A 14,339-nucleotide genomic window follows, 5' to 3' on the forward strand; every position below is an offset into this window, starting at 1 on the left:
ATTCCTTTTCAAAAGATAAGTTTTTTCTTGCCTAATATATATATAGATATACATATTTCTATAAATACAAACCATTTACATGTGTTTATTCAAAGAAGTCATCCTCTTCATCTTCTCCTTCGACTGCTGATTCATTTTTGTCATTTGTAGAAGATGTATGGGATTCACTCTTATTGTCTGACTTGTCGGACAAAGTTAATCCGACAGAGTCTTCATCCAGTTTCTTACCCATTAAAATGTCTTTAAATGATACATCAAGCGCGTTTGCATCCATTCTTTCAGCCACCAATTTGAGGAATTTTTCTCTTCTAATATTTGTTAATTTTACACCCTTTGGATCTGTGGATGGCGTATCATTTGGATATAATGCAATGTATTTCTCAGTTTTAGGGAAATTTATAACATAACATAGTTCAACTTTAGTGGCCCTTAATTGAGCTTGCAGATCTTTATCGTCTGAGTCAGATTCGTTTGCTTTTTTCAGTAATTTATTGTATTTTCTCAATGCTTTCTTTTTCTCAAAAAACCTCACCATATGGTATTTTTTAGCGTTGGCTTTAATTTTGTTCTTTAGCTCGTTGTTCTGCAACTCCAATCGCAAGGCTTGCAAATTTCTTTCCTTTTCTATTATCACAGTAGAAGGCAATATATCCTTCTTCTTTTTTAATAGTCTTTCTAGATCTCTTATTCTTCTTTTAATTTTATTTGCACCTGCATCCATTATCTGAGACATCTCTAAAGATGACCCAAGGGCCCTATTTCTTTTTCCTTGTATTTTAGCCATATTCCTGCTCACTTGTACTAACTCAAATGATATCAGATGAATTGAAAGTGTGTTAGTCTATTTTTCAAATTCTTTAAATACATAGATGAGATGAGCTATGAAAAATTTTCTATCTATTTTTCTTTTTTTCAATGCCCGCTGAGGCACCATAGAAATTGAAATCAAAAAAAATATATATTCAAACGCAAAGGAACCTATTTAAACATTTATATAGGTAGTCTACCTGCCAAATAACCGAGAGAACCACCATCTAGAATGATTTTTTGGGCTCTTTTGATCTTTTATCACTTTTTCTTCTAGTTGAGGTAAATTTACTGAAGCTTGTGAATCTCGATTGATGGCTGAGAATCCAGATCTGACTTTAAATCCTAATTTAGATGTCTCCAACTCTTGTAACCAGCGTGGGTCTTTTGTTATCGAGTACTCGAATCCTCTTATAGTGTCCATGGGCCTTTCATCTCTTGGTCTTGTTGGATTTGACACGTCTGGTATTGCAATATCTTTACCAAATGTATCTTTTATGGGCTTCAATTTGCCATTTGCATCATATACAGTATAGGCATTGCAAGTTGAATTTTCTGTAAGAGGGTGTTTATTCTGAAAGTTAGAAAATGTTGCTTCTTCGAAAGGCTGAGCTTCTTGAACAGCTTCGAGAATCGGGGCTGTTAATGAGGACGACCGTAATTCTGTTCTTGATATGTCCTCATTCCTTTCAGTTTTGTCTGGACTTTTGAAGTGTAGCATGTTCTTGTTATGTATTGAAGTGCTATGTGTCTTGGCTTCCATGAAAAGCATTTATTGCAATTTCTATAATATATTTAGGGTATGACCTTCATTATTTTTTGTGTGCGTCACAAATGTTTTTAAAACAAATGACAGGTTTCCTATACGGAAAAAGAAAGCCATATCTTCAGATTAAATTGAATCAATCACTAGCAATATTATATATAAAAGGGACTGTTGCATATATTGCCTGGACTGATGAGCTCCTTACCAAAACAAGGGTTTATAAATTGGTACAAAACCAGTTATTTCAAGTATTGAATATTAACATTTTCCAAAAAAAAAAAAAAACGCTAAGTTGACCTAAAGAAATTATGAAAACAGCCAGTTCTTGCTCTTTCGACTTACAATTCATTTATTCAATGTTTTAAGTAAAAATCTGTGCATGTACCATCCTTGTACTTTACGTTATCAATAAGCGTGCTTTTTTTTTACACGATTTCTAGCACGTAATAAACCTACCTGCAATATACAACGATCTGAATTACACGTACCGAACCAGTGATTCCTATCAGCCACTGGTTGGCGCATAAGCGCATTATATACGTAAGTTTCGCTACAGCTACAAAATAACTGAGATACTTACAGAGATAGCTACAGAAATTTTACTTAATGAATATGTCAGTATATTGGATCTACTTTGGTGAAATTGGATCATCTCTGCTACTATACATCGGACAGGACTTGTTTGTTCTAATGTGTCCGATTTGTCCACAGGTAGCGCATCTTCTTGTTGTGTTTTTGCTTTTGTTTTTTGTTATTTTACCGTCTATTGCACCGGAAAACTCGCTGCCATTGTCCATTGCACCTTCCATCTTTGTTGCGCCGCTGTTTTTCTTCGAATTTTGTCTAGCTGTCCTACGTTGTTGTRATTTCTCAAGATTAGCTAATTCTAACTGCAGCAATTTTTTTTGTTTTTCTAGTTCCTCCAAATTGTTTATCTTCGAAGTATCCTCTTCTAACAGTTTGTTAACGTCTTCTTTATCTTGCTCTTTAATTTTTACATACCCTTGGATGACCCTAGGATCTCTTATGAAGATTGTCTGCCTTTGAATAATACCATTTTCATCTCTTTTTTTCCTAACAATCTTCAGGATTTTCTTGTCATCTCTCTCCGTCTTTACATGCTTGTTGGTTTGGTTGATCTCGTCAGGATTGTTCATTTCTTCAAACGGATTACTTATACTCAACGATTTTGTGTGTGTATACCACGTCTTTGCAATTTCTTCGTCATACGCCCGTTGTTGTTGAGCCACATTATAGCTATGAGTGTTGGTACCCTTTTTGTTCGAAGCGTTGTTGTTACCAGAGGGGGAGCCTGATTTAACAAATCCACCTTTCATTGACGTTTTTAAAAACGAAAACCCTTCTCCACAGCCAGTTGGGTCACCAACACCATGAATTTGGATCATAGCTCGCATCTGAGTCGAATTTATGAAATTTTTTGTGATGTTCCATAATAGTAAGTTTTCCTCCAAAGATTTTAGTTTAGAATCAAAATTATAAGATTCGTTATCCTCTTGGAATTGTAAACCTTGATTCATTGATTCAACTTGACTGATTTGTTCAGGTGTAATCAAATTCTTAACTGCCTCATTATCCAATAGCTTTTCAWCGTCTTTGAGTCTCCAAAGCCCCTTCTCAGGTCCATCTCTTTGATATTTCATGAATTCCTTCACTTTTTGTCTATTTTGCCCATAATCTTGATCTGGGAAATGTTTCGCGATGGGGTCAATCGAAATAGCTTTGCTATGGTTATGATTCAAAATTCTGTAAATGATCATTTTCAGCCTTGTTGCTTTCATCGAAGTAACTTTTCTTGAATTGGGTCCAGGAATTTCTTCAACAGGGAAAGTTTGTCCAACCGTGAAAAGGTGGTTTATATTACGTAAGTAAAATCGATTACTTATACCAAATCCCGAACTTCTTATCAAAAGAAAGTCCGTTCCTGAAATATCATGCTTGAAAACTGGCGCTCTAACCATATTATTGTACAAGGTGGGAACAATATGACCAGGCTCCACAAACCCAAAATTCCAAAATGGAGATTTATCTTGGACACCCAAAACATGAGTTTCACCAACAGGTAGCTTGGGTCTTAAAGTATCTTGTTCATTTGCTTTCCGATAATAATTAATTAATTTATTAGCCATACCAAACTTGGATAATGCAACTGGTGTTTGCTCAGAATATTCCATCAAATATACAGGAGCGGTATCACCAATGGTCAGATCTTGGGATGTAGAAAAAGATTCTTTGACATCTTTCCCCTTATCCCTTTTCCTTTTACGTGCTTTCAGTTTACTGAAAACAATTTTGGTGCCTGGTCTAATGTGCGAGCCAAAGTTTTCACGATGGAAATGCCTTAAGTGGTATCTAGGAACAGCCACTTTATAGAACGGAGACTGCAGATTTATAGCGGGCTGAGAATGTTGGATATTCAGATTAGATATAGTGGAACGAACTTTTGTTTGATGAGTTTTCTTCAAAATTTGATATTTATCATCATTAGACAAATTGAGTTTTTGTTGTAAAGTTTTTTCATTAATGGGTAATATTAGATTATCATTTTCTAACTGCTGCTTTCGCTGCACTAAATTATCAGTGTTCTCGACCATTAATAATAGTTTTTCATCATTCATATTTAGTTCAGCATATTTCGATTCTTTCAAGTTAGCATCTATAATCATATCTTCATCCCAGTGCCAATCCTCGGCAACATCTTCGATCAGATTCTTCAGCTTATAACCACCTGGAGAATTCAAGTTAGGTGTTATGGATGGCTCCGTTGGTGTCATATTTGGTATGGTCTCCTGATCGATGATTTTTTCTTGGTCCCAATCATCGGTAGCAATCAACAAGTCTTCAGATATTGTCTTTTCATCATGAATGATCTTGCGTTTCTTTTGCTGCTCTTTGACAGGAAAAAGTTCATCAATAGAGACATGTATTAAACCTCTACGTGACGCAGAAGAGCTGTCTTGATACATGTTGTTTTTTCCTTGGTAAATAGAAGAGAGGCATGATGTAGCCTTCGAGTTGAATAGCCTTTTGTCATCTTGTTGGACTCTGAATTTCAAGTTCAAAGGCATGAACGGTTTCTTTACTCTAGACACATCTCGATGCCAATGGTATGACGCATACCTTCTGTAAATCAACCTGTTCCATTTTAAAATCTTTCCCTTTTCAAAATCAGGGAAGTATTTTTTTAGAAGATACTTTTCGTGGTTTATTAAATCCAATTTAGTGGGTTTCTTGTGCTTGTTATCTGACATCTGAAATTCTTGAGGTTCCATGGTAAATCTATTGTTCATTGCCATACTATCAGCATTGACGTCGTTGAGAGAAAGTTGAGAATGAGCAATTTCATGTCCACCACCCGCATCAAGAACACCTGCTTCAGTGGCAAGATGGATTTCATTTGCATCCATCCCCATGAACAACGCATTGGTTGTTGCAGGTACACTTCCGTCACCTTCCAAAATAAATTCTCGAGACACTTCTCCTCCAATCTCAGGTAATTGTAGATTCAAACTATTTGAATCCATACGCATAACAGCACTATTCTCATTGTTATCATACACACCCATATCCATCATACTTGAATGTGGACCAGTAGCCACATCTTCTGCTAAATCATCATCGTCGTCAGCCAATTCATCTTCGTCTTCAAAATCCACAGCATCCGGTAGATGTTCCGTATAGTCCTTTGTATTGGTAGTTTTGTTCGCACCAATATATGACCCGATCTCTAAAGTACCAAACTCACCGCCGAAGATTGCATCATAGGCATCATCCTCGTTAGCCAAGTTGGACTTGCTGGACTCCTGCTGCTTTGCCATGGCCTCTTATCCTTTATACTTCTTTCTTTTCTTGTGATTGTCAATATTATCAATCTCTTTAAAAACTATTTTGAAAACTATCGCCGCGAAATGAAATTGTTCACTAATGCACAAGGTAGTATGGCATAAGGCTGGGAGTAATAGGAACAGCACCAGCAAGCGAGCAATACGTAAATGGATTCTCAGACATTAATTCACAAGGCTAATAAAGTGTCATACTACGGCGGTGCTACCAGCGGAGAGTCCTGGAGGTACGATTGGTACCAACCATCTAAAATAAGCTCCACAAAGCAGCAACCACAGCAACAAGTGGGAAACGTGGAGAATAACGTGGAGAAATACCCGTTCAGGTACAAGACGTGGTTGAAGGTCCATGAAGATGATGGGAAGGCTTTACAGGAAGGGGGTTGCGAAGATATACTGGACTTGAGATTGTTTGATAGAACAATAAGGAAAGAGTCCCAAACCGCATCGCACATTAAAGGCGACACAAATATTACCAACGGGGCTCCTTCTACTACCGAAGGAGGCGAAGCCCTAAGTGTGGATGATATAAGAGGTGCTGTCGGTGGCAGCGAGGCTATTCCTGGGCTATCTGCAGGTGCGAATAATGAGAAACCAGAGGAAAGCAAAGATGTAGAGATGAGTTGAACAACCACGCAATATGCACACTTATGTATATATATATATTTATAAAACTATTTTACAGTAAAGGATGCTACACCATCTCGGGCCAGCTTTATGGCCTCTGCTATTTCGGGTTCCCTTTCACGTCTTTTGTCCAGTCTCTCCTTCTTATCTTGGATGACGTCTAATTCAGTCGAAAGGTTATTCCATGGCCTTGTATCGCCTGTACCTGACATGACCAGAATCATGGTGCCTGGTGCGGCATTCTCGTATACCTGTGTCAGGTGCTGTCCAATATCACGAAGAACCGTAGTTTCTTCCAATAAATCATCCCCCTTTCGTGGCTTTTTGTTGTAATTACGCGATCTCTCCAAGTTTTTCAATCTGCCCACAATAAGTTTAACGTCCTTATTTAAATTTTCATGAATGTTTGTCCACGTTTCGTTATCCTCAACACAACGGATCAAACAGCCTTTAGAGTCGTCTTCGCTATGATCTTTGACGATCATGTCATTAAGTAACATGGTTCTTACTTCAAAACGATGCAACTTAGTGAACAAATTCTCCGTGTTGATGCCTATGCCAAATGCTAACCCATTTAGAATCTTCAGTTTTGTCAACTCAAGACATGCTCTTGCGTCTTCGATAGAATCATGTTCGCCGTTTTGAATACTTTTGTTCAAGAATGTCTCACTCAAGTACTTCAAACTTGGCTTGAAGGGATCACCAGCTTTGTGATGGTATATGATGGCCGTGTCCACAATCAATGAGTGCTTTAACTTCATCACCTTCAAATCATTTTGCAGCGAGTGCCCGATCAAAATATCTGAACGACTTATTATCTTTAGTAAGTCTTGCTGCACCTCTGGTAAAGATTTCTTGGCACCAGCAGCCAGCTTTTCTTCGGTTATACCACTATACCGAGTTAAATAGTCCACTATAGGAACATCTGGCTTCACTAGCTCTTCGTAAATGACTTCATTATCGAAATTCACCAGAGAAATCCTGGTAAGAACCAAACCTTGTTCAGAAAGACACATTTCACAATCTAATGCAAATATGTGTGAACCATCGTGGGCAAACTCGGCAGTCTGCACCCAGCCTGCATCGTTAGAGTCTCCAGAAGTTAATGGGTAATCGTTGGCCACAAGCTGCTGTTCAGATAAAACCAAATCATTGATGGTAATTTTCTTTTTCTTTTGCAGCTCCTTCAGTCTATTTATCTTCTCCAGCTTGGACAACCCAACATTGATAAATGAATTGTATGGTGAAAATAGCGTCATCTTCGAACCGGGAGCCATCACAGGGAAAGTGTGGAACTTAGATGCAATTTGTTCGGGAATATACTTAAATTTGTCATCATCGATCTCACTGAACGCACTCCTGCCGCCCCCAAAATCACTTGGCTGCAAGCCTGGAATAAATAAAACCACCATTTTTTGTAAACTTGATCTGTTACTAATGTCTATCCACTTAGGAGAGTTGTTTTCAGCCTGTAACAAGTATTGAGTCATATCCCTTACATCCTTGACGCCAATACCTTTATCAACAACAGTCTTCTGCAAAGTACATGTCATGGGCTTCTCCTTCTTTTTTTTCTTGTTCTTCTTCACCTCCAGCTTCCCATCCGTGTGTTCACTTTCTTCCTGAACAGAAGCCTTGGATAGCCTTCTTTTTTTTGTTCCCAGAGCCACAGTGCTCACCACATTAGTATCGGGCCCTTGTACTTGCATGGTGTATCTCAGTGTAGCCTGTTACCGTTCTTTTATTAGCCACTCTTGATGTTGCCATCGAATAAAATCTTCCTTTCATTTCTATTGTGTCCTCGCGCCATCTATAAAATGTAACAATGATACTACTGATAAAACTAAATCAAAAATATAAATAAAAGTTCATACATACGCCCCAATGGATACCAATTGAGCTAGTTTAAGGGGCGAGACGTCTGGAGAAGACGTCTGATCTCTGTACTGCTCAGCTTCTCACTCCAGCCGTCTTCCTCCCTGCCTCCAAGCACATTGACCACATGTATTATTAAACGGTCCATGCCCCTCTCTGCTCTTGTCTTATTCACAGTCTCTGCCCCGGCAACGGTCTCTCTGCTCACAACAAGGCATTCAATCTCAGGCACTTTCCCAGTGGGCCCACAGACATCCTTCAGAGGGACGAGTTCCACCGAGAGATTTGGTTTTAGTAGCTCGATGAATCGAGACACGTGGCTGCACCGTGTCTCGTAAGATTCAATCAGCTCTTTGTATTTCTTGTTCTGCAACAGCTCATCGCATGTGATACCGCAGATTAATCTTTGAGATGTGATGAACGCAGCGATACTCAACAATATCTTGTGTCCATCGTGAATATGGTCAAATGTCCCGCCTAACGCAGTTACACGGAATTCATTAGCATCCTGGGGACCGACTATCCTTTCGACAGTGTCTTCGTGTAGGGAATAGTGTTCTGTATTGTGACACTGCTCATTTTCCAGTTCCAGCTGCCACGTGTCGAAAGTGGAACCGTGTGGCAATAAACCCACCTTCCATTGCAGACTGCTCTTGGCAAATTGTTTGTTGTTGAAGATGACATTGATACCGCTGTTGATCATTTCATAGCGCAAAAGAACATCTCGGATGACACTGTACATCTTGCCCAGTGCAGAATCCAATTGGAACGAGGTCTTGAACTCGGGGATAACTACCACGTCTAATTGGCTTTGCCATTTTCTTAAAAATGGAACCGTCTGCTCTATAATTCTCTGTAAGGTAGCGTTGGGCAAGATATGTGGAAGAACCACCAGGACCCTGGAACCTTCTTCAACCATCTTACACTTCTGTCTTGTAGGTGTTCAACTCCCACCATCTCTCTTTCATGGTAAGTCCCTCTTTTTTTTTTTTTTTTTTTTTGAATTACGTACATGAAAAATTTAACACTATTATTTACTATTGTATTATATTGCAAGAAGAAAACAATGGAAAAGAATATAAAATCGAGACACTGAAGATCCATGTCTACCATAATTAACGATGGAGAAGGTACGAAGTTCCAAAGGGAAAACTGGGAACTGATAAAGTCCCATATCTCACCCATAATCTCCAATTTAACTATGGATAACTTGCTGGAATCATATAAAGATCTGTTCCAAGTCAACATAGTCGTCGGTGGCAATATAGTTTGCCAGAATGCTGTGGATTTCATTCTCAAGAAACAGAACAAAAGGCATATTCCCGCTTTAGCAGCTTTAATCACCTTGTTGAACTCCGATATCCCAGAGATTGGCGAAACTTTAGTTAAAGAATTAATGCTGACATTTGTGAATCAGTTCAACCACAGAGATTACCAATCATGTGATAACATTCTTCAATGCCTCTCCATTCTGTTTCTTTACGACGTGGCCCATGAGATTATCATCTTACAGATTCTGTTGCTTTTACTGGAAAAGAATTATTTGCAATTTGTCATCTCAGTGTTAAAGATATGTGGCTGGAAGTTGGCTCTTGTGAGCGGAAAAACTCATCATATGATCTGGGAGAAACTAAGATATATCTTGCAAACACAGGGTCCGTCTAGAACTGTGCGTGAGGCCCTGGAAGAACTATTTGAGATCAGACAAACCGACTACCAAAATGGATCTCAAGGTTTGCTTGTTTTGGAGTCTAGTGACTATACAGTTAATACACACTCTTATATTGTTAATGATGAAGATAAAGCTAACAATAAACTAGGCGATTTTAAAGAATGTACAAGATTTGACGAATTGACCAAGATATTCGACGCCCTGCGACAAAAATTATTGACAAATAATGTGTCCAACGAGGATACGACCGAAGAATTAAAAATCAATGACATGACGTCTGCGAATGACGTTGAATTCAAAAAAAAAATTTATCTGGTTTTGAAAAGTTCGTTATCTGGTGATGAAGCAGCCCACAAATTACTGAGACTAAAGGTTGCTGACAATTTGAAGAAAACTGTGGTGGATATCATCATTAAGTCTAGTTTACAGGAATCCACATTCTCTAAATTCTATTCAATTCTATCCGAAAGAGTAATCACGTTCCATAGGAGTTGGCAAATTGCATATAATGAGACCTTTGAAAAAAACTACAAGGAAGATATGGAAGACTTCGAAACTGAACAGTTGCGCATCTTGGGTAAATTATGGGGACATTTGATTTCTTATGAGTTTCTCCCCATGAAGTGTCTCACGATTATTAGGTTAACCGAGGAAGACTCGTGTCCGCAAGGAAGAATTTTTATCAAGTTTTTATTTCAAGAGTTAGTCAACGAATTGGGGTTGGACGAACTGCAAACAAGACTAGCTTCCATTAATCTCGAGGGAATGTTCCCACTGGAGGGGGATGCTGACCACATCAGATACTCTATAAATTTCTTCACTGCTATTGGATTAGGTGTATTGACAGAGGAAATGAGAAGTCGGTTGACGATTGTTCAAGAAATCGAGGACGCGCAAGAGGAGGAAGAGAGACTGAAACGGGAAGAAGAACTCCGGGAGCTAAGGAAAAAGGCCAGAGAGTCACAACCATCTCAAGGACCAAAAATTCACGAATCCAGATTATTCTTACGAGAAGATCCTAGAGGAGACGCCAGATCAAGGCCGCCTCCATCGTCTGCTGACCGGAAGCGTGCCAGATCAAGGACCCCGCCAAGAGGTCCAAGAAACAACCGTAACAGATCCAGAACTCCGCCTGCAAGAAGACAACGCCAAAGATCAAGAACCCCGCCCAGAAGATAATAGCGCCATCAAAACATGTAACAATAACACCTGCGTATATATATATATATATATATAAGTGAAAAACGATGCAGTAGAAAAAAAAAGATTTTGTATTTCCGTATTTAATCAAATATACAAAAATACAAAAAAAATACAAACGAACCAAACAGGACACTGAAAAAAAAAAGAATAAGTGAAAGAATAATAGTAGTAGTAGCAGTCCTGGAATAACAGAGAAAAAATGAATATTAAAGTCTTACTTTAAATTTTAAAATATTGGGTATCATACTTTGTTTTTTTTACAACTGAGTGAGTTTATTCATTGGATAGAATACCCCAGTATTTTTCAACACCGTAAGCACCATCGGCCTTCCAGTAGTCATTGAAGGCAGTGAATAAGAAAGTGCTGGAACCACAGGAGCTGGTGATAGAAGAGACAGCGTCCTTTTGGTTTTCCTTAGATGGGACGGCAACACCGTAGGTTTCACCCTTTGATGGCCAGCCGGATTCAGTAACAATAACATCCTTTTTACCGTCACAAGCAGTCCAGACTCTTTGGATTTGGTCTAACAACCATTTACCGGAGTCTTGGGCAGCAGTGTTTTTGTCGAAGTAAGCATGGGCGTTGACGGCCATGTAGTCTGAGTAGTTACACAATTCTGGGTTGTTGATGACAGCAATGAAAGTGTCAACGGAGACAACTGGACCGCTGTAACCGGCGGCTTTCAAAGCGGCTCTACCGGTGTCGATGTATTCACCGACTTGAGCTGGGGTGGCTTGGTTACCGTTGACCAATTCGTTACCGATAGAAACGGTGGTGATATCGTCCCAAGAACCGTACGTTTCAACAGCCGACTTGATGGTGTCAATACCATCTTGAATTTGGTCAACGTAGTAGACACCTAGGAAAAGCTTTTGGTTGGAAGCCTTGGCCTTGTAAACGTTTTCGACTTGGTTACAGTCGGTACCGTACAATCTGATGACTGGGAAGTCGGTCAATTGAGCCAGGTCGGAAGCGACCTCGTCGGCGCTCTTACAAGAACCACTGGATTCGTATGGGGTATATGTGATACCTTTGACACCGGAGGCAAAGCCACTGACGTCTTGGCTGGAAGAGGCAGTGGAAGAAGCGGTAGAAGAAGCAGCTGAGCTGGAAGCTGGAGTTGCGGCAGCAGAAGAAACAACAACGGCAGCAGAAGAAACAGCAGCGTCGGAAACTGGAGAAGCAGCAGCTGGAGAAGCAGCAACTGCAGCTGAAGTGGTGGCGGCAGCAGGAGCGGAGTCGACAACAGCATTTTCCTGCAAAGCAGCAACTTGCGTTGGAGCGGCACCGTTAACGACAATAGTGGTTTGTTGCTGAACGGTGGTGGTAACCACAGCACGCTTGTCCTTGTGTTCGTGGTTAGCGGGGGCAGCAAGAGCAGCAGCAGAGAATAGAGAAGCAGAAGCGATCAAGTTGGAGAGACGCATGTTGTTTTATTTTGAGTTTTTAGTGGGTTTTGCTAGTATATAAAAACGATTGTAGAGTTTAAAAGAGTGACTTAGTTGGATTTAGTTGAATATCTAGCTTGACCTATTGTGAAAAACGACTACCAAGAACGATAAGAACTGACTAAACCATTAAAAAAAACTCCGTTACAAAGAAGAAGAAAATGCAAATCCACTGCTCAGTATTGCATTTTTATAAAACTGAGATCTTTTTCCTCGAGGAATGAAAGAAAAAACAAAGAAACAAAAACAACGATGTTGAAACAACACCACAGGGAAAAATCTGAAAAAAAAAAACTCAAGTGAAAACATAGGTGTGCCTATTGACCGCATGGGGACAACCTAAACGAATACGGTAAAGAGGTGCGTTGCGCGTGTTTCTGGGGCGTGGGCCCGCCGCCGCACGATGTCGCGCGCAAAACGTGCCTGCGAGCCACAAAGCCCTGCGGAAATGGCATCGTGCAGGACCGTATATGGATGTGTCTCGATTGGGCCGGGCTCGGCGTCTGGGGTCTTTCCTAATCGGGCGTTAACGAGGTCGATTAGCCGTTAATTGATGGATTTGCTCACAATGATACGAAGTGGGCCCGTTTATCACTGATGCAATAGAAGCAACAACGGCAGCCTGCGGTGTATGGTGCCTCCATACGAGGCCTGTGCGCTGGAGCACTGGCACCGTTAAGGGCACCAAAGTGGTGTGGCAGGGTTGTGTGCGGGGCTGCGGCGAGTATCATGGTCTTTGTTATATTACTTAGTGACTTAATTATGTACGTTGAAGCTCGTTGCTTTGGCAGAGGTGCGTCGTACATGGTGCACCTGTTTATAGGGAAAAAACGGTAATTTCCACCTTCTATATATCTTGATATGTGTGTGTGTGTGTGTGTGTGTGTGTGTGTGTGTGTGCTAAAAATGAAATGTACTAATGGACAGGCCCGCTGGTAACACACGTGAAATGCCTAGTCGTTTGTAATCATGAAGATCTCATTCAGCGCCTTGGAGTCCATTAGTGCTGCCCTCTTTTGTCTGATCCATTTGGAGCGCACCGACAGCCTCGTGTTCACCGAATCAGGAATATTGGACGCAGACTCGCTGGATTTCAACTTCGATGTACGTTTCGTCTCCTTGGCCTTTTTCTCCTTTTTCAGCTTCTTCTTCTCCTCCTTCTTGTGCTTCTTGTGCTCCTTCTTGTGCTTCTTGTGCTCCTTTTTGTCCTTCTTGTGTTTTTTGTGCTTCTTCTTCTCACTCTTGTCTTCGTCGTCGTCGTCGTCGTCGTCGTCGTCGTCGTCGTCGCTCTTTCTTTTCTTTGCATTAGAATAGTTTCTGAGTTTGTGAGTCTTCGGGTCCCAGGTGCTTGCCAGGACTTCTCCCTTGACAAAATGGATCCCCCACTTCCCGTCGATGATCTTCTGCTTCCTCTGCGTGTCCAATTCTTGCGAGATCTCGCTTTCTTTGCCGTTCAAACGACCTAGAATCCGCTGGAAAACGTCCAACCCGGCGCACTCGCCGTTGTCGAACTCGTCCTTCCTCTCCTTACGCTTCAGTTTGGCGCCCAGCCCCACGTTGTCGTCCTTAATCGACACTTTGATATGCGACGTAGGCGAGTCCATAGGAGAAAGCCCAAGGCCCATCCCTGGCTTCCATCCCAGCTTCTCTAGAAACTGGTGTCCGAATCTTGACGTGTCGTTGCTCCACGCCGTGTTTCTGGGGTCCATCCCGAACCGCTGCTTCGTCCTTGTAGCTGCCAAACCCATCTTACTTGCTGTCTATCGCTATGCTTTGCTACTCGCTACCCTCGAGTACTCATCTCATCACTGCATTCGAACAAAATTTTTCATTTTTTTTTTTTCATTCTTTTTCTTTTTTTTCTGGTCCTCAAGAACATTACCCGCCCGCCCAACTACGATCAATACTAAGAGCCGAAAAAGAGCTCTGATTATCCTGGCGGCTTACCATTAAAGCAACCACGCATGTCATCTTACCACAGTCAAGTAAGAGCAAGATCAACGCAATCAAAATAAAAGGTAGCTCGCAATCGAAGGAGCTTGAAGCAAACGCAAAGACCCGATCGCCTTGGCAAATATCA

At 40.6% G+C, this 14,339-nt stretch overlaps 8 protein-coding genes across 8 annotated transcripts; 1 reads left to right on the plus strand and 7 right to left on the minus strand.

Moving 5' to 3' along the window:
• Positions 1-85: 85 nt before the first annotated feature.
• EFG1 (Efg1p) lies at positions 86-784 on the minus strand (the record flags this gene model as incomplete). Its single annotated transcript, XM_018365369.1, has 1 exon — positions 86-784. One exon carries the CDS (start codon positions 782-784, stop codon positions 86-88), a length of 699 nt encoding a protein of 232 aa, XP_018222469.1.
• A 219-nt stretch (positions 785-1,003) lies between these two features.
• Positions 1,004-1,579, minus strand: DI49_2235 (uncharacterized protein; the record flags this gene model as incomplete). Its single annotated transcript, XM_018365370.1, has 1 exon — positions 1,004-1,579. The coding sequence occupies one exon, from the start codon at positions 1,577-1,579 to the stop codon at positions 1,004-1,006; it is 576 nt and encodes a 191-aa protein (XP_018222470.1).
• Positions 1,580-2,202: 623 nt separating this feature from the next.
• Positions 2,203-5,409, minus strand: TAF1 (histone acetyltransferase; the record flags this gene model as incomplete). The annotated part of the gene is made up of 1 exon (XM_018365371.1): positions 2,203-5,409. The coding sequence occupies one exon, from the start codon at positions 5,407-5,409 to the stop codon at positions 2,203-2,205; it is 3,207 nt and encodes a 1,068-aa protein (XP_018222471.1).
• Positions 5,410-5,583: 174 nt separating this feature from the next.
• RTT102 (Rtt102p) lies at positions 5,584-6,060 on the plus strand (the record flags this gene model as incomplete). The annotated part of the gene is made up of 1 exon (XM_018365372.1): positions 5,584-6,060. One exon carries the CDS (start codon positions 5,584-5,586, stop codon positions 6,058-6,060), a length of 477 nt encoding a protein of 158 aa, XP_018222472.1.
• A 47-nt stretch (positions 6,061-6,107) lies between these two features.
• RNH70 (Rnh70p) lies at positions 6,108-7,769 on the minus strand (the record flags this gene model as incomplete). Its single annotated transcript, XM_018365373.1, has 1 exon — positions 6,108-7,769. The coding sequence occupies one exon, from the start codon at positions 7,767-7,769 to the stop codon at positions 6,108-6,110; it is 1,662 nt and encodes a 553-aa protein (XP_018222473.1).
• Positions 7,770-7,960: 191 nt separating this feature from the next.
• CAB4 (putative pantetheine-phosphate adenylyltransferase) lies at positions 7,961-8,638 on the minus strand (the record flags this gene model as incomplete). The annotated part of the gene is made up of 1 exon (XM_018365374.1): positions 7,961-8,638. One exon carries the CDS (start codon positions 8,636-8,638, stop codon positions 7,961-7,963), a length of 678 nt encoding a protein of 225 aa, XP_018222474.1.
• Positions 8,639-11,083: 2,445 nt separating this feature from the next.
• Positions 11,084-12,238, minus strand: SCW4 (putative family 17 glucosidase; the record flags this gene model as incomplete). Its single annotated transcript, XM_018365375.1, has 1 exon — positions 11,084-12,238. One exon carries the CDS (start codon positions 12,236-12,238, stop codon positions 11,084-11,086), a length of 1,155 nt encoding a protein of 384 aa, XP_018222475.1.
• Positions 12,239-13,212: 974 nt separating this feature from the next.
• PXR1 (telomerase inhibitor) lies at positions 13,213-14,007 on the minus strand (the record flags this gene model as incomplete). Its single annotated transcript, XM_018365376.1, has 1 exon — positions 13,213-14,007. One exon carries the CDS (start codon positions 14,005-14,007, stop codon positions 13,213-13,215), a length of 795 nt encoding a protein of 264 aa, XP_018222476.1.
• Between the last annotated feature and the right edge of the window lie 332 nt (positions 14,008-14,339).

This window comes from Saccharomyces eubayanus, chromosome VII (assembly GCF_001298625.1).
Source record: "Saccharomyces eubayanus strain FM1318 chromosome VII, whole genome shotgun sequence".
Lineage (NCBI taxonomy): Eukaryota > Fungi > Ascomycota > Saccharomycetes > Saccharomycetales > Saccharomycetaceae > Saccharomyces > Saccharomyces eubayanus.